The sequence below is a fragment of the Mirounga angustirostris genome, unplaced genomic scaffold, assembly GCF_029215605.1.
Source record: "Mirounga angustirostris isolate CCGP_5_RB_7025 unplaced genomic scaffold, mMirAng1.0.hap1 SCAF_8, whole genome shotgun sequence".
Lineage (NCBI taxonomy): Eukaryota > Metazoa > Chordata > Mammalia > Carnivora > Phocidae > Mirounga > Mirounga angustirostris.
In genome coordinates, this window is record NW_026991716.1 from 414,132 (window position 1) to 439,639 (window position 25,508).

At 60.7% G+C, this 25,508-nt stretch overlaps 1 protein-coding gene across 3 annotated transcripts; it reads right to left on the minus strand.

The window, feature by feature from the left end:
* Nucleotides 1-3,005: 3,005 nt before the first annotated feature.
* On the minus strand, nucleotides 3,006-25,421 carry LOC123837334 (tripartite motif-containing protein 26). Of its 3 annotated transcripts, none has more exons than XM_045866204.3 (8): nucleotides 25,201-25,421; nucleotides 12,902-13,369; nucleotides 12,695-12,790; nucleotides 10,706-10,936; nucleotides 6,954-6,976; nucleotides 6,378-6,493; nucleotides 6,108-6,140; nucleotides 3,006-5,700 (listed from the first exon to the last, which is right to left on the minus strand). In XM_045866204.3, exons 2-8 carry the CDS (start codon nucleotides 13,337-13,339, stop codon nucleotides 5,021-5,023), a joined length of 1,617 nt encoding a protein of 538 aa, XP_045722160.1. In that variant the 5' UTR covers nucleotides 13,340-13,369; nucleotides 25,201-25,421; the 3' UTR covers nucleotides 3,006-5,020. The 3 variants fall into 3 exon arrangements, with proteins under 3 accessions (XP_045722160.1, XP_045722158.1, XP_045722159.1); XM_045866202.3 differs by lacking the exon at nucleotides 25,201-25,421 and adding an exon at nucleotides 24,891-25,184; XM_045866203.3 differs by lacking the exon at nucleotides 25,201-25,421 and adding an exon at nucleotides 24,015-24,820.
* Nucleotides 25,422-25,508: the final 87 nt, after the last annotated feature.

The following is a 25,508-nucleotide window of genomic DNA, read 5'->3' on the forward strand; positions in this document are numbered from 1 at the left end:
ACAGCCCTTGGAAGACTACCTGAATCATCAGCATCTTACCCCTCCGCAGGAGGGCCAAGGGCCTGGAATTTAATGCGAACAGCACAAGCCAGGTGCTGAGAGTCTTCTCCGTTCCTGTTCTGGAAATGCGCGTGTCACAGGCCAGCCCCTGGTTGCAGCAGCCGCAACCTCGCCCCTTCCTCTCCGTCCCTCCATCACCCCAGCCCTGGGCTGGTCTTCTATCAACGGGGGTGACTGAGGAGGCCTCAGTGGAGGGACTATTTACAAAGATGCGTGCGGGGCTCCGCAAACCTCGCGGGGCGCAAAGCATCACTGCGCTGCAGGGGCGAGGCGGCGAGCCGCAAGCTCCGTGCCCGCTCGGGGGCGCCCCCTCCCCCCCAGCTCTTGAGTTCATCTGCTCCTCCGCTGCACCTCTTCCTAACCCGCTGCTGCTCACTTCTGGCCCGTGGACAGATGCCCGACCGCCCAGGGGTCAGCACCGCCCCATCCTAGGGTCGAGCTTCACACCTGCCAGGGCCTTAACTGGCTGGCCCCTGTGCGTTTTGACTCCCACGTCTGTGGCTTCGGTCCTGACTCTGAGAGCCCTTTCCCTGCGTGACTTCTCCGTTCAGATGCCCGACAGACGTCTCGGACGGAACACGAGCAAGACCCGAGCCCGATCCTGCCACCGCGGCCTCCAAAGCCGCTCCCCAACCACGCGTAGCTGCCCGCGGCTGAACCCCAAACCCAGGGGCCGCCGGCCTAGCAGCAAGTCGTGTTCACCGCCTGGAACCCGCTCCTCCTACCACCACAGTCTACACTGTCATCACTCGGCGGATTCACCACAGACGTCTCCTCTCCAGGACTCCCTGCTTCCTCACTTATCTGTTTCAAAAAGCAACCGTAGTGGTTTGGGTCCATTGTGCTTATTTTCTAACATGCGCTGTTTTGTATTTGCCATGCTTATTTTTATTATTGCTTATTTATTTTTTAAGATTTGTTAATTTATTTGAGAGAGAGCATGAACGGGGGAGGGGCAGAGGGAGAGAGAGACGCAGCCCCCCCACTGAGGGTGGAGCCCAAGGCACGGATGGATCCCACGATCCTGAGATCAGGACCTGAGCCGAAATCAAGAGTTCGATGCTCAACCCCCAGAGGCACCCAGGCGCCCGTCATGCGTAGCTTTGCGTCTGTTGTAGAATGAGCTCCTTGAAGACAGGGAGCCTCCCAGCGAAGAACAGTACCTGGTCAATACGAGGTGCGGCCTACTTGTGTCTGAGTGGAACCACTAATCCTCTGCCTGTAAGGCTTGAGCAGCTTCCCAACGCCCTCGGGGGAAACCCCCGACCCTGCAGCGCGGTCCACCAGGCCGCGGACCCTCCCCTGCTCTGCCGCCCCTCCTCGGGGGAAACCCCCGACCCTGCAGCGCGGTCCACCAGGCCGCCGACCCTCCCCTGCTCTGCCGCCCCTCCTCGGGGGAAACCCCCGACCCTGCAGCGCGGTCCACCAGGCCGCGGGCCCTCCCCTGCTCTGCCGCGCCTCCGCCCACCGCACTGCCCTCGGGGGAAACCCCCGGCCCTGCAGCGCGGTCCACCAGGCCGCGGGCCCTCCCCTGCTCTGCCGCCCCTCCGCCCACCGCACTGCCCTCGGGGGAAACCCCCGACCCTGCAGCGCCGTCCACCAGGCCGCGGACCCTCCCCTGCTCTGCCGCCCCTCCGCCCACCGCACTGCCCTCGGGGGAAACCCCCGACCCTGCAGCGCCGTCCACCAGGCCGCGGACCCTCCCCTGCTCTGCCGCCCCTCCGCCCACCGCACTGCCCTCGGGGGAAACCCCCGACCCTGCAGCGCGGTCCACCAGGCCGCGGGCCCTCCTCTGCTCCCCCGCCCCTCCGCCCACCGCACTGCCCTCGGGGGAAACCCCCGACCCTGCAGCGCGGTCCACCAGGCCGCCGACCCCTCCCCTGCTCCCCCGCCCCTCCGCCCACCGCACTGCAGACACGCGGGCGTCCCGGCCCAGCCTGTCCCTGCCCGTGACCCTGGCCGGTGCGATCGCAGACTGTCCTCCTCGGAGCAGCCCTGCTGGCCCGGAAAGCGGACAGCGGCTCCCCGCCCGTCACCGTCCTATGGCAGTTCCCTGCGTGTCGCCCTCCCCCGGAATATAACCTGCACGCGCGCCTCACCGCCGCCCTAGCCCGGAAACATCCCGGCCCGCCCCGGCCTCTCAGTAACCCGTGCAGGAGCCCTGCGAAGGCCGGGACCACAGAGGAAACGGAGGAGACAGCGACCGTCCACAAGTAACTCGGGAACGTTCCCAGAACCGAGGGGCCGAGAACCTGCCGATACTCCGCACTTCAAACAACTTGCAGGCGCCCTCGGGAAGCTCCCGGGCCAGGACGAGGAAGTCAGCTAAGAGGAGGGTCAGGGACACAGGAAACACGGGGTCAGGAAGCGGCAAAGCCAAGCCACGACCCCCGACCCCCGGAGGGCTGTGCACAGGCCGGGGCGCAGGCTTCGGGACAACACGACAGAGCAGCTGACGACCCGCCATCGCGACGGATGCTGACAATGGGTAAGGACGCCGGGCTTTGATTACTAAGACGGACGTAGGCAATGGAGCCAAAGGGCAGAAAAAGGAAATTCCCCAGTCCAGGAAGAGCAGGCTGTCCCCACAGACAGCTTCTGCAGACCCAGCCGTGGGCGCGCCGAGCTCGGGCTCGGCCGCCGGGATGGACAGGTGGGGCGCGTGCGCTCGGGGACGGGGCCCGACCCAGAGCCTCGGCTGCTGGGGGATCGGAGGGCAGGGTCCCACCCCAGCGCCGTCGAGGAAATGGTCCGCCAAGAAGCGCCCCGGGAGAGGGAGGGGCTGCTCTTTTCTCTCTCCGTGATAAACACTACGTAGATCTGACCATACATGTAGGTGACGTTCACATAAAAAAAAAATACTTAAAAATATGATTATAAAAATAAAAAGGTTCAAAAGAATTAGCCAAATAAGTACCACGCGGCAACTTTCTGTCCTCAGGTGGCAGCATAACGTGCACGTTTTTATGACTTTCAAAGGCTGTTTCATACGAAAACTTCATCGTCTACAGTTCATTCTGGAAGTTTCACACTCAGGAAACTCGTTAAACCATGACCCGAAAGCATTTATATTTTGTTCAAATGCAAATGTTCCCTATTTAATAAATAGGAAATTTTAATTATACAATGATCACCTTAAAAAGTTACAGACATCTCATTATATAAAAATTCTTTCCAAAAAAGGATAAAAGGCATTTTGAGAATTCTGAAATTTTTCCATAAATAAAAGATTAGGAGAGTATAATGTTAGGGAACAATTCACATCAATCAACAAAATAAATGTAAATTTTCAAGAATATGCTACTGATTATTCTCTCTCAGGATTAACTGACATCATATTAATAACGTGTCTTATTTCTAATAATTGACACACTTTGCATATCTCTATTTAGAAAGAAAAGTAAAAAGAACAAATGAAAAATAAAAAGGGGGAATAGTCATAAATGAGATCTTGAAAGGGCTTTATGTAATTCTTCCTTTTCTATCTGTAACATGGCAATTAAAAAACCAGCAGAAAGAAGAGACCAGAAATGGTTGGGTGGCTGAGTGTGTCCAAGGGCAGGATGGAGGCTCAGCTGGTTGCGTTTCCTTCGGGGCAGGCACCGCGCATTTTCCAAGGGAAGATTCTGGGTATGCCACGGAATGTCGCCGTGTCACAGGCCGTCCTGGGCTGCACGGATGCTCGGTGTCGACATGGGGCCAGCACAGTGGGAGAGGGAGATGTGGGGGTTCCTGTCTGGGCCCAGGAGAGACCCCGGGCCACTGCTGTCCACGCAACCGCTCTGGAGCCACAGGAAGGTTATAATAAAATATGTGAACCCAGGCTGTTCATCCCACAAGTCTTTACTGACCACCTGCTGTGTACCCAGCACTGCAGGAGGTGCTGTGGGGGGTTCAAAAGTAGAGGCAGAAATCAGAGGGACATTTACAGATGATGTGGGGGCCGAGGTGCTGGGGTGCAGGATGCTGGTGCCAGGCCTGGGACAGGTGCGGACAAAGGCTGTGGGCGTCCGGCTGAAGCAGGGGGTGAGTGGGCGCAGTGAGGCCGCACTCTAGCCCTCTCCCGGCAGGAAGACCAGCATGAAGGCCGGGCGAGCTCCGGGAGCCCCGCTGGTGTCCTCTCCTCTCCCCACCGCCCCTGTCCCAGGACAACGGAGCCCAAGCTTCCACCCTGCTGGAGGCACTGGCCAGGGCTTCCCAGGGGGAGGTTCTCCTGGACCGGATGTCTGCCCCGGTGATTTTAGATGACTGATCAAGAGCAGGCTATTCTGGCTTCCCTTTACAATTTCCCCTCCCAAGACCCCACCCTCAGGTCATTTATTGATCACTGACCACACGTGTGGCCGTAAAGCCACAGGTCTCCAGATCCCTCCCCCAAGAGGCTCCGAGGGTCCTGGCTTCTTTGATGTGCAAACGTCAGACGTTGGACCCTGGTCTCAGAAGCGAGGCACCCACTCGGGGCCTGGCAACTCCATGGCGCTCCAGGAGGCTCATTCAAATGGCCCAGAACCCGTGGCGGGTTTTTGCTCTGCTCACGTTCACACGCGTCACTCTGAGTTAGGGTGGCAGGGAAGGCTGGCAGCAGAGCGGATGTCGGCGAGGGGGACGCCGGGGGATGGAGGACGGCAAGTGACCTCAGGTGCAGGCCAGCACCAGACGCCAGACTGGGCGACTAAATGCTAGCTCGTCTCCATTCAACAAAGAGTGTGCAGCGCTGGGCCAAAGGCCGTGGGCAGCAGAGGGGCCCTCATGGACTCCGGGGTCAGAAATCTGCTTGGGAACCCCCGGGGCTGGGGGAGGAGCTGTGTGACGGGAGCGGCGGCACCAGCACCGAGCAAGCCTCAAGGGGCCACAGCCACCGGGGGGGCGGGGTGTGTGCACTGCTCCAGGTGCCATGGCCAGACACCCCTCCCCATCACGGTCCTGGAATCCCCAAGAAGGGAGGCAGCAAGCGGTGGGCTCAGGGCCGCAACAGGAGGCGTGTCCCAGGCCACCTGAGCCACAGGAAGGGGACCAGGCGCCGCGTGAAGGTGGCGGTGAAGGTGTAGATGAGTTCTTGTGACTCTGCGTTGGTGAATGTCACGGTGCCTCCTTCATAATCTAGGGCGATGCCCACCCTCCGGGGCCGTAGCGCCGGGAAGAGTTCGGCCTCGGGGTCCGTGTTGGCCCAGATGCCCGCAGAGGAGAGGCGCAGCGCCCACACCCCGTCCTCTGGCCGCAGGGACAGGTCCCCCTTCCTCTTCACAGAGTCTCTGGCCACCCCCACCATGCAGCTTTCAAGAACCTCCTCCTCCTCCTCCTCCTCCTCCTCTTCCTCCCCCAAGGACTCCTCGTCCTCGTCCGTCTCCCAGTCCTCATACCCATCCCCGTAGCCCGCCTCCTCTTCCTCCTCTTCCTCCTCCCCCTCCTCCTCCTCCTCCCCCTCCTCTTCCTCCTCGGACCAGCCCTCCCTGTCCACCTCCACTTCCCAGTACACCTTGCCCCAGGTGAAGCCCTTACTGCCCAGCACCCCCGGCTCGCAGTCGAACTGCTGGGGGTGCAGGTAAGTGCCCTGGTAGAGGCTGCTGTAGGTCACACACTTCCAATCCTCCGACAGCTGCAGGTACCCACTGGCCGACTGCGGGTCCAGCGTGACACTGACTGTGGGGATGACAGAACGAGCAATGGTGTCACTGGTGGGCCCCGCGGGGCTGCCACACCCTACAATCAAAGGGCTGCTAGTCACAGGGTCCCTCAGGGCTATGCAGTGCACAACTGGACAGCAGGGCATGGAGGGAGCACAGTGCTGGGCCTGAGGCACAGACGGCCTCCGAATGCGGGAGCCAGGCATTCGGCAGAGGGGAACATTGTGCAGACGGGGTCAGGCAATCAAGCAGAAGCCTCTGTTGCAGACTAGAGACCCAGTGGAGGGAGCTGCAGACAAGCAGCTGGGAAATCTCAGCTGTGTTAGAGAACGGGCTCCCCGGGGGCAGCAGGGGAGTCTCAGTCTCTGTGGGGACAGTATTCTTCATGGGAGGTGAACTGGGAACAGCCCTTTGGACACTCACCTGTCTTATATTCCAAGTCTCTTAGCAGCTTCCCTGGGGACAAGAAAAGGACAAGAATGACCCTCGAGCCCAGCAAACTTACGGGCCCGTTTTCTACTCGGACAGGATTAATTTCCTGACGGGCCTCCCTCCCTGAGATCCCAAGAAGAAAACAGAAAACAACCAGAAGACCCAGGAGTGAGGCCAAAGATGACAGTAAGAAGCTCGTACCCTCCTTCAATGCAGAGCCCCAGCTCCAACTCCCACCCCAGTGCACCCCCCAGCCCTCACCTTGGAACTCTCTCAGGCCTCGCTGCAGGGACGTAAGTCTATCTGAGAATTCTCCCGTCTTTTTCTTAACCACCCGAGCAATGGGTTTCCCAATCCAGAACTTCTTCCGTGGATACCTGGGAAGATGACAGATGGACCTGTTACTTAGCTCTTCCTGCATTTCTCTCAATTCTCACGACAGTTATGAAGCAGGAGAGAAAGGTATGACAATCCCCAATCAACAGACAGAGAAACCAGGGCTCAAAAAAACTGAGTGAACAGCCCATGGCTGGGCCAGGACTCAGAGCATCCAGAACGCTTCTGTCTGCTGAGCACGTCTCCACCCTCATCTCCTGCCCCGTCTCGGACCAGGACGGGACGCTGACTGCCTCGGTCTCCACTCTCATCTCCTGCCCCGTCTCGGAACAGGACGGGACGCTGGCTGCCTCGGAGAGCAAGTCTCCAGTTCCCGAGGCTGTGTTCTTGCTTCCCAGGAGTGAGGCCGGCCACCATAAACCGAGGTGGCACCATTCCTTCAAATGGGTCTCATGCAGGAGAAGGGGGGTGGGGTGCGCCGTGGAAAGGAAGCTCTGTTACCTGTTCACGAAGTCCCTGGTGTCCTGGAGGAGAAGAAAGCACAAGCATCAGCTGAGTGGAATCAGACCCCACTCACAGGTGCCCACAATGCTGGCAGCCGGGCGCAACAGTGAACAGAACGATGTGGCCCCTTCCTTACAGGGCCCGCACCGCCGCGGCAGTGGTGGATAACCGTGAGGGCAGGGTTCATTCTCCGCGGCCACCCGGCTTCCGCTGAGATTGGCCAGGTGAGGAACGGAATGGGGGCCCGGGCCATGCGGGGCTGGACGGGCACCGCGGGAGGTGCACGTGTTCCTGGTGGATGCAAACGCCCCGAGGGGATCCGCGTGGGGCAGTGATGTGTGCGAGCTGCTTGCCAGGTGGCTCACGCAGCTAAGTCCGCCCCCCTTCGACCTCTGAACAGCAGACCCCTGGAGTTACAGTGGGTAGAGGGCCACCAGGGAAAACTACATTTCCCAGAGGCCTTTGTGGCCACGTCTGGTCATGTGACTGAGCTCCAGCCAATGGGACGCGAGAGGAACCAGTGACTACAATTTGTAGGTCATGTCCTTTAAAAGGGGAAACTGCTGTGCACCCTAGCAGGCCTTGCAGCTGGGGGAACAAGCAGGTGGGGGTAGCCCAGCTTTCCCGAACCTCGCGGTCAGCCCCTGCCCTGACGGCTCCAGAACCCTCAGCTCCGTTCCCGAAAGAAACACAACTGTCTTTGCGTCTCTGTCCTTGGGTTTGACCCAGCCCCTAGCCAGGGTCCTGGTAATCAGCCACGGGGCCGCCCTGCGCAGTGCGGGGCGGAGGGGCAGGTGGGCCGGGACGGTGCCTGGGGGGTCTGCGGCCCCCATGAGACGCTCCCGTAACGGTGGCCCTCCTGTCGCTCCTCGCACATGTTCCTGTGCGCCTCCCCCGCGCCGGCCCGGCTCCGGGGCTTGGGGTGGGGCCATGGAGCCGGGGGACAGCCTTGCAGGGGACACTAGGCGTTCTGCTCTGGCAGGAGTGGAGCCCAGGGAGGGGACGGGCTAGCCTCTCAGAGAGGGAGCTCTGGGACACAGAGTCACCGGACGGTGGCTGCTGATGCAGGTCCGGCGGTCTCAGGAGGACCGGCAGGCTCTGCTGCAGGGAGGCCAGATGGGCCGTCAGAGCTCCCCGCTCACCCCGGTCTCACCAAGCACCGGCCCGACACCAGTCGTGAGTTTCCAGCAAATCCTTCCAATCCAGCCAGCTTTGGTGGACGGGGCAACAAACGTGAGCCGCGTTCCCCTGCTGGTGTGCTGGGACACGGGGCTCGAAAGGCAGGCACGTGGGCAGTGGGGGGAGCTGCCAGGACTGCGGGAAGGTACAGACCAGCCAAGGATGAAAGCCTGGGAGTGGCCCAGAGACCGTGGGAGAGCACAGCGTGGGGGGCCGGGGGTCCACACGCCGGGCCTGCACAGGGAACGAGCCTGCACAGGGAAGGGGCCGGCTCAGGGCTCCTGAGGACACCCCCCAAGACTCCTGCGGCTGTCCCGAAACAGGCCATCAGAGCAGAGAGGCCGCGGCTGGGGAGCGGGGCAGGGCGGAGGCACTCATGCAGGCCCCCACGGCTGAGCTCGGCCCAACGGTGGGAGAGACAGGAGCGGGCTGCGGTGCCCCCGGGCAAGGCCCGTCCGGGGATGGACCGGGGAGGATGTCCCTCTAACGTCTTCTGATATTCCAGGCCGAGATCTTTCTCTCCTTTTCTAGCACCTTCGTGCAAAGGTCTGTGTTTTCCATCTTTAGTCCTGCTGCTCCCCCCTCTCCTACCCCCTGCACCACACTTTGCATCGGGCCTCTGTTACTGCGGTTTCCCTCCTGCTGGCTGCCCACAGTCAGATAGCCTCTGGGAAAAGATAATGACCTGAAGGAGGTAGCTGTGCGGTTCCCTTGCCGCAAAATCAAACCCCAACGAGCAGACAAAACCTACCAGTACCGACACTGAGCTCACGGATTGGCTGCCGCAGATGCCCAGTCCGTCCCCAGGCCTGCGCCCTGGGCCTGCGCCCGGTCCCCTGCGCCCTCGCCCCACCCCTGGACCTGTGTCCCGTCCCCGTGCCCCATCCCTGCACCCTCGGGCCGTCCGTGCCCCGTCCCTGCACCCGGTCCCCACACCCTGTCCCTGCGCCCGTCCCCTCACCCCGTCCCCGTGTCCTCACCCTGTCCCAGGTCCCTGCGCCCCCACCCCCGCACCATGTCCCCGCCCCACGCCCGGTCCCCGCATCCTGTCCCCATACCCCGTCCCTCTGCCCTTGCCCCATCCCTGCACCTGCATCCCGTCCCCACACCCTGTCCCCGTGCCCCGTCCCTGAGCCCTCGGGCCGTCCACGCCCCGTCCCTGCACCCTGTCCCCACACCCTGTCCCTGCGCCCGTCCCCTCACCCCGTCCCCACATCCTCACCCCGTCCCCGGTCCCTGCGCCCCCATCCCTGCACCATGTCCCCGCCCCACGCCCGGTCCCCGCATCCTGTCCCTGCACCCCGTCCCTCTGCCCTCGCCCCAGCCCTGCACCTGCGCCCTGTCCTCACGCCCTCACCCTGTCCCCGCCCCATGCTCCCAGTCTGTCTTCTGTCTGAGTGGCGCTCCACTCCCTTGGGTGGAGCGGGAGGGGGTCCCGTCGGGATCTCAGCCCCCACCAGCACCCCAGCTTGTCTCTCTCTGCCCCCCACATAACTGCACATCACGTGGCGTGGCCACGGGGAAAGGAGGGCTTTCCCGCCCTGAGGAGGCAGGGGAGGGGGCAGTAAGTGACCCAGTCCCAGTCTGATGGAGGAATTCGAGGGAACACAGTGGTATCTGGAGGAAATGCCAGAGACACATTTTGGACAAAATGAAGGACAAGAACAAGAGGCCCAGGAGCAGAGCTGGGACAGGACTCCTGCCCTGCCCTGCGGCTGGGCCCTCAGCGACTTCTGATTTAGGGCCCTCACCCCCTGCCAGTCCCGATTTGGGAGTCAGAATGGACCGCGCAGGGAGGCAGGCCAGGCCACCTGTTCATGTACCTGGAGAGCCTGCCTTGCTGTGTCTCCTGAGGCCACACTGCTGGCCGGGACAGCATCTTCCTGGAGGAGATCCTGGGGGGCTCCGCTGCTGGCAGCCCCAGCCACCAGAGCCTCCTCCTGACCCGTGAGGGGGAGGGTCCAGCACACCCCTCCAGACGCTGGTGAGCCCTGTTCCTGTTCCTGGAGGCTCCAGGAGGAAGGAGGCACGGTGCTGTTTCCACTTGGTGACCTGCTCTCTAGTTCAAGGCTCTCCCCTTCTCAGCATCAAAGCCGCCTCCTCCAGGAAGTACTCCAGAGGCACCCTGCCTACTCTCCGTCCCACAGAAAACCTCGCCTGTCTCCTCCAGTCCCTCCTTGGGAGAAGCCGCCTTGCGGCCCTCCCTCAGCCACCCCAGCAGTGCGGGCTGCCTGCAGCTTCCCCTGGAGGCTGTCTGCCAGGGACCTGTGATGGTCGAGATGAGGACGGACAGTAGTGATGAAAACACGCATAACCTTCCCTTCCTCTTCACAGCACTTTCTAAATTCCTTGAACTGTTTTTTTGGTAGAAAGTTTGCCTTCTGAAGGGACACCATGCCGGTCAGGTCCTCCTGTGCTCACGTGACCTCAGAGGAGGTGGGGCGGGTGGGGGTGACCTCCCGACATTTCAGGAGAGAAAATCGAGGCCTGAGAGGCAGTGGTTCTCCCAGGGTCCCGCACGCACGCGGGTGGTGGGACGGAGACCTCGCCGCCCTGGGGAGGCGTCTCACCTGCATGAGCTCTGCAGCCGGCTGCTGCGCCTTGGCCTCCAGCTCGGAGATGAGCAGCGCCAGCCGGGCCAGCTCCCCAACGCCCCTGCTCTTGTACTTCTCGCGGCCCTCCGCCAGTTCCTGCTCCAGCTTGGTGAGCTGGTCCAGCAGGTGCCGCTCGCGCTCCCGCAGGAACTGGTGGGCCTGCTCAAACTCAGCCACGATGTACTGCCTCTGGTCCTGGAGCTTCTTCTGCAGGGGTGCGGAGGGGAGAGGGGGTGACACTTCTGCCCTGAGCTGAAGAACCCCTGCAGCGTCTGCTGTTAGAGCCACAGAGGCCGGCTCCCACCCCCATCCGTGAGCTAAGGCACCTCAGAGCACACCTGGCCCAACCTACCCCCCCCCCCGACACCGACTCTCCAGCAGGAAACAGGCACAGCCCCTCACACCCCATCTTGGATCAAGCACGCGGCGCGCGGTCTCTGCGGGCAGGGCAACCGCGGGCAGCCCTGGCTGCAGGACTCAGCAGACAGTGTCCCCAGGACGCCTCACGCCCTCCCAGGCCTCCCCCTCCGTGCTCATCCTGCAGCCAGCGCCCCCCTCCAAAGCCCCTGGCTCCCCCCACCATTAGGAGTCCGGGTCCCTCCCCTTGCTGACAGGAAGGACTTCGCCTGGACCTCCGCGGTCCCCTGCACAACAGCAGCTGCTGCTAGACAAGGCCCACAGCCACGGTGACTCACACACGAGAAGGAACACCCATTCACACACCAGATGAGGAAGCCAGCTGGAAGCCACCCAGCTCAGACCGTCAGGGCTCAGCCTCCCAACAGGGCCTCCACTGCCCAGCCTCCCAGAAGGGCCTCCACCACTCAGCCTTCCAACAGGGCCTCCACTGCTCAGCCTCCCAGTAGGGCCTCCGCTACTCAGCCTCCCAACAGGGCCTCCACTGCTCAGCCTCCCGGCAGTGCCTCCACTGCCCAGCCTCCCAGTAGGGCCTCCACTACTCAGCCTCCCAACAGGGCCTCCAGCGCTCAGCCTCCACTGCTCAGCCTCCCAGTAGGGCCTCTACTGCTCAGCCTCCCGGCAGGGCCTCTACCACTCAGCCTCCCAGCAGGGCCTCCACTACTCAGCCTCCACTGCTCAGCGTCCTGGCAGGACCTCCACCACTCAGCCTCCACTGCTCAGTGTCCCGGCAGGGCCTCCACTGCTCAGCCTCCCAGCAGTGCCTCCACCACTCAGCTTCCACCACTCAGCCTCCCAGTAGGGCCTCCACTGCTCAGCCTCCTGGCAGTGCCTCCACTGCTCAGCCTTCTGGCAGTGGCTCCACCACTCAGCCTCCACTGCTCAGCCTCCCGGCAGGGCTTCCACCACTCAGCCTCCATTGCTCAGCCTCCCGGCAGGGCCTCCACCACTCAGCCTCCACTGCTCAGCGTCCTGGCAGGGCCTCCACCACTCAGCCTCCACTGCTCAGCCTCCCAACAGGGCCTCCACTGCACAGCCTCCCAGCAGTGCCTCCACCACTCAGCTTCCACCACTCAGCCTCCCAGTAGGGCCTCCACTGCTCAGCCTCCTGGCAGTGCCTCCACTGCTCAGCCTTCTGGCAGTGGCTCCACCACTCAGCCTCCACTGCTCAGCCTCCCGGCAGGGCTTCCACCACTCAGCCTCCAGTGCTCAGCCTCCCGGCAGGGCCTCCACCACTCAGCCTCCACTGCTCAGCCTCCCAACAGAGCCTCCACTGCTCAGTCTCCCAGCAGTGCCTCCACTGCTCAGCCTTCTGGCAGTGGCTCCACCACTCAGCCTCCACCACTCAGCCTCCGCCGCTCAGCCTCCTGGCAGTGCCTCCACCGCTCAGCCTCCACTGCTCAGTGTCCCGGCAGGGCCTCCACCACTCAGCCTCTGCTGCTCAGCCTCCACCACTCAGCATCCCGGCAGGGCCTCCACCACTCAGCCTCCTAGCTTCTGCTCCACATGGCCAACGGCCTCAGGCTCTCTCTTAACAGCCCCACTTACCAGTGCAGTCAGGATATCCGCTTCTCCCTTGGCCTGAAAGCCCTGAATTTTGTCTCTGTCTCTCCTTAGGGTACTCAGGTGGTTCAGGATTTTTTCCTGCGGAGAGACAAGCCGCGGGCACAGGTGGACTCAGGCTGAGCCCTGGGCTGGCCAGAAGCCTTCCGAAGGGTCCGCGCCAGGCCTCGCCCCCGGGAGGGGCGTGCTTACCCTGTGGGGCTGGGCGGCCTTCTCCACGAGGACGGCCGTGTGGGGTCTGTGCTCCCGGGACTCGCGGCACATGACGCACAGCAGCTTCCCGTCATCCTCGCAGTAGTAATGCAGCTTCTCCCGGTGCCGCTCACACAGCCTGGCGTCTGGCTGCTCCCGGGCCACGTCTCCCGGCTGCCTGTCCTTGTCCACCTTCAGTCGCTCGATGTTCTCCACCAGGCTGGCCAGCTGCCACACGGGCCGGATGTTCTCCTTCTTGAACGGCTTCTTGCAGAGGGGACAGACGGGGCGGCCCCCCGACACGGGGCGGACGTCGGTGATGCAGCTGCGGCAGAAGACGTGGCCGCAGTCGATGGTCACGGGGTCCCTCAGGTAATCGAGGCAGATGGAGCAGGTGACCTCCTCCTCCAGGCTGCGCAGGGGCGCTGACGTGGCCATGGCGTCCTTGGCTCGGGGGCGCTTCGCGTCCTGGGAGACCAGACACGGAGTCAAGAGCAGGCCCAGTGGAGGGGCAGAGGCGGCCGCGCACACGGGCCCCCAGCTCCAGAAACCAGTCAGGCAGGCAACAGACACTCCTCCGCTCCTACGAGGCTCGGTGTCCGAGTGAAGGACCGCACCGAGTGCAGACGGGAACCAAGGCCCAGAGAGGGTGCTCGGGGCGAGCGGGGAGCACAGCGCCGCTAGCCGGTACCTGCTGCTGGGAGCAGAGCCGCCTGAGGCCCGTCCTTCCACCTGCTGGGAGACGCTCAGAGGCACTCGTGACGACACAGTGAGACACCTGGAGATGTGTCACCTCGCCCACGCCTCCGTGTCTGCACTGCACTCCCTCAGCTGTGGGGCACAAGAGTCCGTGGGGCGGGGCACCAGAGCCAGGAGGCCTCTCCAGGCTGCGGGTCGCCAGGACTGAGGGCACGGGGTTGTCAGGCTAGACTCAGGAAGCACGGGCACTCCGAGCCCTGGCGCCCCCGAACAGACGTGTCCCCGGGCTGTGCCGTGGTTTTGGTCTCGTTCCCTTTCCCCGTAGACGCAGCGTGCCGGCAGGCCCGGGAAGGACACCAGTGTGGGGGCCCCCAGCGGGCCGTCCTGTGACCCGCTGCTGCGGATCTGGCCCTCGGCGGGAGCACGGCACGCACCACACACAGGACCTCAGCCCCGTCGACCTCGGCAGCCCTGGCCCACGGCCTGTCCGAGGAGCCTCCGCAGGGCTGCCCCGGTTCCACGCGCCCACAGAAACCTCTTACGGGCTCTGAGCCTCGGTTTATCCATCGTAAAATGGGGACAGTGATACTTACCTTCAGGGCTTGCTAAGCGGGTTGAGCCAGAGAGTCCAGAGGGGGTCCGGGAAGGAAGCCAGAGCCCTTGGCTCCCGGACCCGGCGAGAGTTGCAAGCCCGGACAGAGCACGGTGGGAATGCACAGTGGCAGCGAGAGAGGACGTGAGGCTGAAGCAGCCGCAGTGACTCGGGCTCTGGGTGCCAGTCCTCGCGGGGTGGGGACTGGGACCCACAGAGGGCAGCCAGCGGCCGGGGCAGGAAGGGAGCACGGGGGCCACGGGCAAGTCAGTGCTGCTGCTGACTGTGGATGCGGGAGGTCCACCACCGAGAGCCCGGTGGCCTTGCGGCCCTTCCCCGGCGGCGACAGGAAGGAGCTGCAGAGGAACCCCAGACAGAGACGACAGGAAGCAGGGTCTACTCCTGGACAGTGGATGCAGTCAGACAAACGTGCTTTGTAACTGCAGAACTCTACAGACACTGCTGACCGGACACACCAGCAGGGACTTGGAGGCGTGGGACCCGAAGAGGGGTCATGTGCACACAGGGCCCACGTGAAGGAATTACGGGATTTAACTGGGACGTGGAGACAGTACAGTGTCTAGGATGTCAGCCAGGCGGTAACCGATCCCAGGAACAGCCTCATGCAACTCTCTGCTGAGGGAATCACCTGACCCCGAGCCCTCAGTCCCGACACAAAGAGGACAGTGGCCGGTGCTGGGGATCCCCGGGGGCTGTGACTCTGCCGAGCAGCTTGCAAGCTGAAAAGCAGAGGCCATGTGTCTCTGTCCCTGTTGGGGGGACGGCACGTGCTGTCTTTGGGGCCGGCGGTGTGACTGCTGTGGGCAGAGCTCAGCCACAGCCCCCGTCCACACAAGACCTGACCCCGTCCCGTACAGCAGGTGCTCCTCACCGTAGGACAATGATCCCATGTGTACGAGACGCATGAAACGGTCTAGGATTACAGAACCACGCCGGCCCATCAGTGTAGGAGGGGATTCGCGGCACACCGCCCTGCAACCCTCTTTATCATCAGTGGCTGGTCCGACCATGAAGGGCAGAGGGGACACGTCCCCGCTGCCAAGTACTGCCCAGTGATGGCCTCCGGATGAACCTTGACAACGCAGAGACCCGCGATCACCCCGAGCAGTGACCAAACCCACAGCGCTCAGAGGCACCAGCTGGTATCTGCTTCCCAAAATGGCACCATGTGGAGACACGACATCCCCTTAGAAGTCATCCTGCCAAAACCGACCTGAATGGACCTAACCGAGCCTTCAGACTTAACTTCCGAGGTACAGAAAATACGAGGGATAGAGAGCTGTGCTGTACCACGTCATGAGGAAACAGACAAATTCAGAATACGGGACGTTCCACGGGACAACCGGCTGGCCTGCGTCATGGGGGCGCCTGGGGACGCAGTCAGCGACCCTCCGACTCTCGGTTTTGCCTCGGGTGGTGATCTCAGGATGCTGAGATGGAGCCCTGTGTCGGGCTCCACGCCGAGCGCCGAGTCTGCTGAAGTCCCCCTCTGCCCCTCCCCACCTGGCGCGCTCTCGCTCTCAAATAAATAAATAAATCTTAAAAAAAAAGTCAATGTCATGAAAAAAGATTGTTCTTGACTTAATAAGACCAATGAGAAAAAACAGCCAAAGGCAAATACCTTGACTGGATCCTGTTTTGTTTTAAAAAGGTATAAAATGAGAAGTCTGACCAAAGGCTGGGTACTGGATCACATTAGGAAACCGTTAATTTCTTTTTTTTTTAATTTTTTTTTTAAAGATTTTATTTATTTATTTGAGAGAGAATGAGAGACAGAGAGCACGAGAGGGAAGAGGGTCAGAGGGAGAAGCAGACTCCCCGCTGAGCAGGGAGCCCGATGCGGGACTCGATCCCAGGACCCCGGGATCATGACCTGAGCCGAAGGCAGTCGCTTAACCAACTGAGCCACCCAGGCGCCCGAAACTGTTAATTTCTAACGTGTTTACCGAGGTCATGAGTGGGAACGTCCGTCTGCAGGCGAAGCACGCAGCAGTACTTTGAGCTGGGGGCGGTTACTTCTAAATAGCTCAACAAAACCACACACGGTGTTGGAGAAACTTTCTGAGGACGAGGCTCTAGTTTTCTGCCGTCCTGAAAAGAATGCGGACGAGGGTGTGTACTGGAAAGACGTCACGGTCACTGACAGCCATCAGGGTGCTGCCACGTGGCAGAAGCTCGGTGCTCCGTGCTTCCGAGGAACTGGACGCAACGCTCAGCATGGAGCTGCTGGTGTGCGAGCACCCCCTACGCGCAGTCCCCCGCTCGGATCCCTGCTGCAAGCACACAAGGCCTGGGCTCCAACGACCCAGGCCTGCGTGACCAGCACTCACTCAGGACCCGCCTCATCTGCCACGTCCACATCCACGTCCACGTTATTTATCGCTCAGGACGCTCTTCTGAGAAAACTGAGGCTCAGCGAGGTCCAGCAGCGGCTCAGGGGCCCTGCCCAGGGGGCCACAAGGCTAGGATGCCCCGGTCCATGGGACACCAGGAAGCTCAGACGGGGCCGTGTGCATGGACGCACTTCTCGAGCTGGACAGCGTGGGCACGCCAGTGTAGACGCCGAGGATGGGGCTGCTGGTGTGGGAGCCGGGGCAGGCCAGAAAGTCTGCTCACCACCCACACATTCGGAGCCCGCGAAACACCGACCCCCCCAGAAACTCCCCTACACCCTGCCCGCTATCACTTCATGCTTCTGGAACATCCTGGTTATCTCGCAGGCTTCCAGAGTAGGGGTGACCGTCATTCCGCTCTCCACGCCTGACTCTGGGGCACACAGGAACCACAGAGAACCGGAGCTGGAAAGAGCCTCCAAGACCACATAGCCCACCCACTGCCCTGCCCCAGGTGAGAATTCGGAAACCAGGGATCATCCCATGGGGGCCCTCGGGGCAGAGGCCATGCATCCCTGCTCCGGTGTGGGCGGCTCTTCTGTCCTTCAAGAAGCCGGAGGCTGGGTGCGATTCTGCAGAGCAGCACTGGAGACGCCCCCACCCGTCCGGGTCTCCTCTCCCGCACCCTCCTCGTTCCCTGATCTCAGGAAAGCCCCTCTGTACATGCCAGCATCTGGTCAGGCGGCAGGATGCAAGCATTACGTTCCAGATGTGGGAGCCGGGCACGATTCTTGCCCAAGAGGATGGCTGGGGTTGCAGGAACTAGCTGAAGGAGGCACTGGGGTCGGCGTCCACGCCTCTGGGCACACACGCTCCTCGCCCCACCCCTGCCGCAGCCTGACGGCAGACCGGACGGCAGCACCTGGCCCCGTTTTTCTTAGTAGCTGCCAACGTCTGGCCTAGCAGGTAATAAGCTCTCCTTCAGCGTTCCGTGGCTTCTGCTGCCCCACACCCTCCCCTAGGTGCCACGGAAGGGACCCAGGAGCCACCGAATGCCAGCCGTGGACTTCATGGCCCAGAGAAGTGAGCGGAGGGCCATGGTTTGCGCTCTGGCCTCCAGGCTGCTTCTCGTGCCCACACTCGGGCTCTGAACTGTAGGCCCTTCTTTCTCACCATCAGAGCACCTAGCTGAGGGCTCCAGTCCCTGTGGGAAGCCCATTTAGGGCTCCTGGGGCTCAGGTGAAGCCCCATTTCTTAACCGGAAATAAGCAAATTCTCCTCAAAGTCAGCGTCTGTGACGTCTCTCCCAGGCCTGGAGAGGACAGAATTCTGGTTACAGACGAGCAGCCGTAGGCCTGGCCCTCAGAGTGTCCAGCCGTGGCCGTGAGCCGGGCAGTCTGGGGGACGCAGGCCTGCGGACGGTGCATTCCTGAGGTCATGGGTGGGTGATGGTTCCCCTGCAGGGCCGGGGCTCAGCGGGACTCTGGAGCATAGGGAGGCCGCACATGGCCCTGGGGCCAGCACGAGACACGCTCCAAACCGCGGAGATGTCCACAGGGCTCAGCGGGGCACGGCATGGGTTCTGGGGTGCCACAGAGGGGCTCTAAGTAGCAGAGCTCATCCGAGAGTTCACAGATTCGTGCTGGGCGCCTACTACGTGCCAGGCACTGGGGATGCGCAGGGAAGGAACAGGGCAAACTCTAGCACGTTGAGCCTTCGGGAGCTGGGACCGCAGCTGATTGTGGGGGTGACACGACCCTCAAGGGTTTCCCAACGTACGTGCAGCTCCCCTCTCCACTGCTGAGGCCGGCCTTCACCCCCAAACACACACACCCTGCCACGTGCTCAAATGCCCATGTGCTCACGTGGCCACCCTGGTTAGAACCCCTCCAAGGCTTTCTGCCGCTCGGGGTAAAGCCAGAGCTCCTTCCAGGGATCTTGTCTTTAGGCTCATTTCCTGCCACTCCCCACCCAGACCTGACCCCAGGCCAAACCAGAACCCTCTCCACGCCTCAAAAGGTGCCGCGCTCGCTCCCGCCCGAGCCCTCTGAAAATGCTATTCCGTCTGCAGTGAACACCAGTCCTGTCCCAGCCCGAAGTACCAGCTGACAGCCACCTCCTCTGGCCAGTCCGTCCTGACAGGCTGAGGCCACACGCTCTCCCCCCACAAAGCCCGAAAGCACCCCACACTGCCCTGCGCATGTCTCTGCAGGGCTGAGGCTGCTAATCAGTACAGTCACCTGTTTTCCACAGCTCTCTGTATCGTGTGTGGACACAGACGGTGTCTGCCTTATCTGCAGAAGCCAGCACTGTGCCTGGCCCAGAGCATAGGATGCACACAACACGCTTCCTATGGTGTGCTGAGCGAGGGCAAGCGATCTCTCCGACAGGATGCTCACGGCTAGGGAGAGAGGCGCTTTCTCCCTGTGCCCCGAGCAGCGGGCTGCACCAGCCACAGAGCCCCGGGTCTGGGAGATGTGGTGGGGGCGTACATGGTGATGCTCGTCACCCCCACCCTCCTGCTACACCGAGCTGTGCATTCATCTGTGACAGTTTATCTTCCCTGGTTTTGGGCTGCAGATGGATGCAATCGTGTTGCATTTGTTTGCAGGGGCGCGTATGAACATCATGTTTGTGCGGCTCATTCATGTGACCGTGAGCTGGTTCTGTTCATTTTCATTGCTTTTTGACACTATAATTCTACCTTGGAGATACCAGAGGCTCAGTCCCAGACCAGCACAATGGAGTGAATATCGCAACAGAGCAAGCCCAGGGGGCTTTTGTTTTCCAGTGCACAGGAAAGTTGTGTTTACACTATGTGGTAGTCTATGAAGTGTGCGATCGCGTTAGGTCTACAAAACAATATACAAATCTTGATTAAGAAATACCTTATTGCTCGGGGCACCTGGGTGGCTCAGTCGTTAAACGTCCGCCTTCGGCTCAGGTCATGATCCCGGGGTCCTGGGATCGAGCCCTGCGTTGGGCTCCCTGCTCGGCGGGAAGCCTGCTTCTCCCTCTCCCACTCCCGTTGCTTCTCCCTCTTCCACCTCCCCTGCTTCTCCCTCTCCCACTCCCCCTGCTTCTCCCTCTCCCACTTCCCCTGCTTCTCCCTCTCCCACTTCCCCTGCTTCTCCCTCTTCCACTCCCCCTGCTTCTCCCTCTTCCACTCCCCCTGCTTCTCCCTCACCCACTCCCCCTGCTTCTCCCTCACCCACTCCCCCTGCTTCTCCCTCGCCCACTCCCCCTGCTTGTGTTCCCTCTCTCGCTGTGTCTCTGTCAAATAAATAAATAAAATCTTAAAAAAAAAAAAAAAGAAATACCTTATTGCTAAAAACTGCTAACTGTAACCTGAGCATTCAGTGCACTGGAATCCCTGATCACACATCCCCGTGACAACTATAATAATATCGCACAGGTGTGAAATACTGTGAGACACACAGAGACACGAAGCCAGAAACAGCTCCTGTAAAGTGGGCCCGACAGACTTGCCCGTGGCGGGGCCGCCACGAACCGCCCCCTTCGTAACACACACGGTGTCTCCAGAGCACAGGAAGACGAGGTGTGCCTGCAGGCTACTTCTCACGGCCACCGACCGTTTCCTGTTTGGGACAATGACAAACACTGTTCGGTGAAGGTTTGTGCACGTGTCCTGGTTCACACAAGCAAGCAGATGCGTCCTTGACCAGATCAGGCCACCCTGTTCCCACACTGACTGTAGCAGTGTACGTTCCAAGCGGCAGGCCATGGGCTACCAACCTGCTATGTCGGCGTTGACATGTGTGCCAGTCTACAGGGGATGGCAGCGGGATGGTACTGGGCTCCCTGCTCCAAGCAGGAGTGCTGTAAAGGCTTTATCTTTGGGGAGGGGTCCGCCCAGCTTCCATTCTTCCTTCCCTTACTAACTTTGCCAGCTTTGATCAGGTACTTAGGCCATAGCTCTCCCTCAGCTCAAGGGTGGAGCAAGAGAATGAGTCGGATGCCTCCCTGACCTCCGTGCTTGCTTCAGAGGTTAGGATATGACTCAAGTCTGCTAGTCACAAGGAGACCTGGTTGAGACAGGGGGGAAAGATTCTGTGGTTTCTCGAGAATTTGCAAGAGGTGACGTCAATCTGGTTTGGAGATGCAAGAGCGATATTGCTAAGCAGAGGGCTAGCCTGTTTGAGAATGAAGCCAACCCAGAGATGAAGCAGAAGAAACTGGATCCTCATGGCATCTTGTAAAACCCTGTATCGAGCAGTGCCTGAAGCTAGATCGACCCTTGAACTGTGCCTTCGTACAAGGCAATAAATGCCCTTTATGCTCAGCTAGCTTGCACCTGTGTGTCACCTGGAAAAAAAGGAATCCTGACTGATACAGCACAGGACATTATTGAAGGCTGAAATATACAAAGAATTTGTGCAAAAACAAAAAAAATCCACCTATTTATCTAGACAAAGGTAGACACCCAGTGGCGGCTCCCTCTCTGGCCCTCTCTGGCCCCACGGGTGGAATGCCTGGCCAGGACCTGACAGATCTCCAAGCCGCTCTCAGCCGTCATGGCCCCTTCCCACAGCTCGAGAGACACAATCAGAACCTTCCTCCATCCTTGGCTGTTACCCTAACCAAAGTTGACAATGAAGACTCCCGGGTTAGCACCAAAACCCAGATTTTCACCCCAATGCAGTGACTCAGCTGTGCAGCTTGGGGGATACATTCTTGACCTTTGACCAGCTCAGGATCACCACGAAGAGATGGGGGTGGAGGGGGCATCTAGACCCTTCGTAGGCAAACTGAAATAAATGTGGGGTGAGCACATGAGCATATTCAGTGTGCAACCTAAAGTCATGGCCGTTATCGAGCGCAACCAATAAACACAGATGAAATCTTTAGGTCAGGCATCCTCTGTGCTGGTTTTCGACAATTTGGCTATCAGGCAGGACAAAGCGTGCTTATCAGAGCTAGCTCTTTCAAGATCATAGGTGGAGCCTGGAACTTACCATCTACGGGTTAGTGAGACGGAGCTATTCTGACCATTCATTTCCCAGCGCAAGGAGGGATCTAAGAACTGGCAAAGGGGGGTACAGCTTTTCCTCAAATGTAAGATATCCATGTCATTGCATTTCAGCATCTCTGAAACGTGATCCGTAGCATACTCTAACTGACCTAGAAAGACATGCTTTCTATATGGAACATATATAAACTGACTGCATCTTAGATTTGGTGGAATGTAGCCTTATCTCCTACAAGGCGCCACTGGGCTGGTCTTTCGAACACACAGCTCTCGTCCTGTCCCTCTCCTGCTTCAGTCTTAGCTGTGGTCAGGACTCCGCAGGGCCCACACAGTCCCCACGATCTGGCCGGCACTGTGGCCTCAGCCTAACACCAGCTCCTTCTCCAGGGCCCCCAGCCCCACCCCCTGTGCTTGCACACGGTCTTTGTTCCAGCGCATCCTGGACAGCTTGAATCAGCACCGCGTGAGGTGCCCCGCCCCCGCGGTGTCCATCCCACCTTCCAGCTGAATGGCTCTCCCCTGGGGAGGCTCCCACAGCTCTGCACTCCACGCGGGTCATTACTACCAACAGCTGACATGGTTACCCACCTCCCCCCACCAGAAGGTGAACCCAAGCACATTCCTCACTGGTCCTCCATCTCCAGGACCTGGCACAGAGTTACTCCATGCCTCCATCCTCTCCTTCATCCCCCCACCCCCACAGGCTTCTTTTGCCCACTTCACAATCTTGCTTCTGCAGAAGGCCCCCTCCGATTAGATGTTCTTGACCACAAACATTTCCCAGATCTTCCCCTGCCTCCCTCCACACACACTGTTTTGGGGAAAAGGTCAACATTTCATGTCTACCAATCTGGCGAGCAGTACTTTCTCCTGGATAACAGTCAAATTAAGCCTTTGTTTCCGAAGCCACTGTCTTCCCATTCTGATCCCAGGGCCTAAGTCTGAAGTCACGCCAAGAAGCTTCAGTCCGGACCATGGACTTCCTTCTGCGGCTTGCAATGCTTTCTGGGGATAGTATGACACCAGCCTGTCACTCCCTTGTAGGAAAGGGACGGCTAAGATGTCACTTTCTCCTGGGCCTCCGTTTCCTTACCTCTCAAGGAGGGAAATAATCACACTGTTTGGTGTTCAATGGAAGCCCCCCAGTCAAAGTGCCTTCAACAGCAAAAAGCTCTATAAAAATACTCGCTGGGAAGGACACAGGACCCAACTTGAAAGAGCCCCCTGTAACCAAAGCTACAACAATTTGAGCAACAAAATAAAGTAGGATTGGATTATAACCCAAAGTATAAAATAAATATCCATGAGTCCGTGCTGATGATAAAGGACTGAATAAGTTAATAAATAAGGACAAGAGAGACTAATCTCCCATGCAAAGAATTCCAAATACTAGGTGTAGCTACTTGTCCTCGAGGAGGAGGAGCGTACTGTCCCCTCCTTCAGTATGGGCTGCACAGTCACTTCTTTCCAAAGAGCATGCTACGAAACAGGGCTAAATACAGTAACTGTACAGCCGAGAGACTGGCAAACACTTTCTCAGGTGACCACGATCAACACCACGTCCTAAATCGTGTGGACAGCACGCACCCCTGACGCCAGGCCATCACCGGGCAACCTACCCCAGTAGTCGTCCCCCCAGTAAACTGAAGACTGGTCTTAGGAAACAGACATCAAATTCCCGCAGAGGGGCACCCCACAATACACTCGAGGAGCATTCCTCAAAACTGTCAAGATCATCCCAAACAAGTATGAGCGGCCAGAGCCAAGAGGAGCCTCATGGGACATGCCGACCAAATGTAGCCTGGTAACCTGGACGGGATCACCACACGGAAACCGGTGCTTAGGTGAAAACTCAGTCAGCAGGAGTAAGGACGACTTGGGCCAATAATAACAGATCAATATCGGCTCATTAATCGTAACAAATGCACCATACGAACGTCAGATGTTAATAAAGGGGGAAAAGGTTTGGAATACGTGGGAACTCTACTATCTTTGCAATTTCTCTATAAACCTAAAGTTGTTCTAAAACAAATCTATTCAGAAGAAAAAATGTAATCTGGGGAAGAAAACCTATAAAGCCTATTTTTCAAAAGACCTGCTTCTTCTAAACTTGGGGGAGGCTCGGGCAGGGTCCCCGCACTATTTGCGGCATGCATGACCGGATGTCGTTCCCCCATCTTCATGGTGGGGTCAGGATCCGGAGTGCGGCGGGAATCCGGTCCTTTCTCGCAGGCCAAGCAGGGGCCGATAATCAGGAAGAGCGCTCCCGGCTGGTGGAGGGAGTTAGTGCACGGCTCCGAGGACAGGTGGCCGACCTGCTTTACTGCACAGCCCCCCGCAGCGCCCCTGGGGGGGGGGGGGCCCGGGCACCTGCGGGCGCTCCGGGCAGGAGGCCGGCCGGGGCCCAGCGCGCGCGCCGCGGCGGGTGGCCCCTTGCCCTCCGCCTCGCCCCTCCCGCGCCCGACGCCCCCGACTCACCCCGCTGCCGAGCTCCGGGCCGCGAGCGCCGGACGGGGGGGCCCCCTCTCCCGCAGCGGCCGGTTCCGGGTCGCGTCCCCGCCCCGCGGCCTCCCGGCTCCGCCGAGCGCGGCTCCGAGATTGCTCCCCGGATCAGCGCCCGGATTGGCCCCTGCCAATCGCCGCCTCCCAATGGGAGCGCGAGCCTCCCCGACGTCACCGATCACTGGGCAAGTCCGTGGGCCTCTGCAGGGGGCGAGGCGGCAGGGGCCGGAGCGCAGGGACCTGAGACCGGGCGGAGCCAGGGTGCGCGGGAGCCGCAGCCGGGTGGGGCGGCAGGGCGCGCTCCCGGGGAGGTGGAGGGGAGCGCAGTCCGAGGCCTAGCTGGGGCTCTTCGCGGGGCTCGGAGGCCAGGACCCCCTGCCCTCCCCCTGCGCTGGATCGTGTCGGAGGGCGGCTCTGCGGCGGATTGGGGCTCGCCGGATGCTCAGCATTAAATCGGACTCCCTGCCCCCAGCCTGGCCTAATTTTGCTTCCTGAACCCGGAAGGCCTTTAGCAAGCACGTACTTCAAGGGGGTTACTTACAAAAATTAAGTACCCTTTTCGAAGCGCCTGCGATGAGTGAGGAGCTTTACCTAAAATACCCTGAACAGGGCGGCATGATTGTCCCCATTCCACAGAAGGGAAGAGCGAGGTCCCAAGAGCGTGGGGGCCCGGGCCCAGCCCCGTGCGGCTGTCTCCGTCCTGGCGGCTGGACGGGGCACTCGGATCCCCTCGCCCTCGCTGGGGAGGGCTCCCGGGCTCCGGCGCACCCCGGCCGCCACCCCTGGTCCCGGCTCCCCAGGCTGCGCGGGGTCCGGGAGGGGCGGGAAAGGGTCTCTGCGCCAGCCACCTACCTGCTCCTGCCCGGAAGGGTGGTCGGGAGGTCCCGGAGAGGGCGCGGGCCGGCCGCCTCGGCGGGGTAAGAGGGTGGGCTTCGGGGTCCTGAACCCTAGAGCCCGGCCGGCCTCCGCCCCTCTCGCGGGCTGGGGCGGGAATTTGAAGCGAAAGTGCTGGGTTTAAAGCGCGGCGGTGTCGCGGGCGGGGAACGAGAGCTACACGCCCTCATTCGTACACCTCGGTCTCCACCCCCGCCCCCACCCCCACGCAGGGCCGTCTTCTCCCGCTTTCGGTCTCCTCGGGGGCGGGGGGCGGGGTGGACCTCACCTACTGGACAGCACTCGGGCAGGCCTGCGCTCTGGGTGTGGTCTCAGCACCTGCTCTTCCAGATGGTGCTGAGGAAGAAGGCTGTGGCTTCGGGCCCCGGATCTCTCCCCCGCGTGCCTAGCACGGACTAGCCCCACTCAGAGGCCGTTCTGGGCATCGTGCAGCCGGGGAGGTCGCTTGCCCCGGCTCCAGACAGGCTGCTGTCGCCCCAGCGCCGTCAGACACAGGAAGGCCCTGCTCATCTCTCGCTCTGCCCCAGCGCCTTGCACGGCTGTCCCTTCTTGCCAGTCGCTTCCGCTGCCATCTCC

Excerpts from the sequence above, each read along its gene's own strand:
- LOC123837334 (XM_045866204.3), bottom strand. The coding sequence starts at position 13,339 with ATGGCCACGTCAGCGCCCCTGCGCAGCCTGGAGGAGGAGGTCACCTGC. Across the intron at positions 12,791-12,901 it reads AGGCCGCCCAGCCCCACAGG|GAAAAAATCCTGAACCACCT; the intron begins GTAAGCACGCCC and ends GTCTCTCCGCAG. Across the intron at positions 6,494-6,953 it reads ACCAGGGACTTCGTGAACAG|GTATCCACGGAAGAAGTTCT; the intron begins GTAACAGAGCTT and ends TCATCTTCCCAG.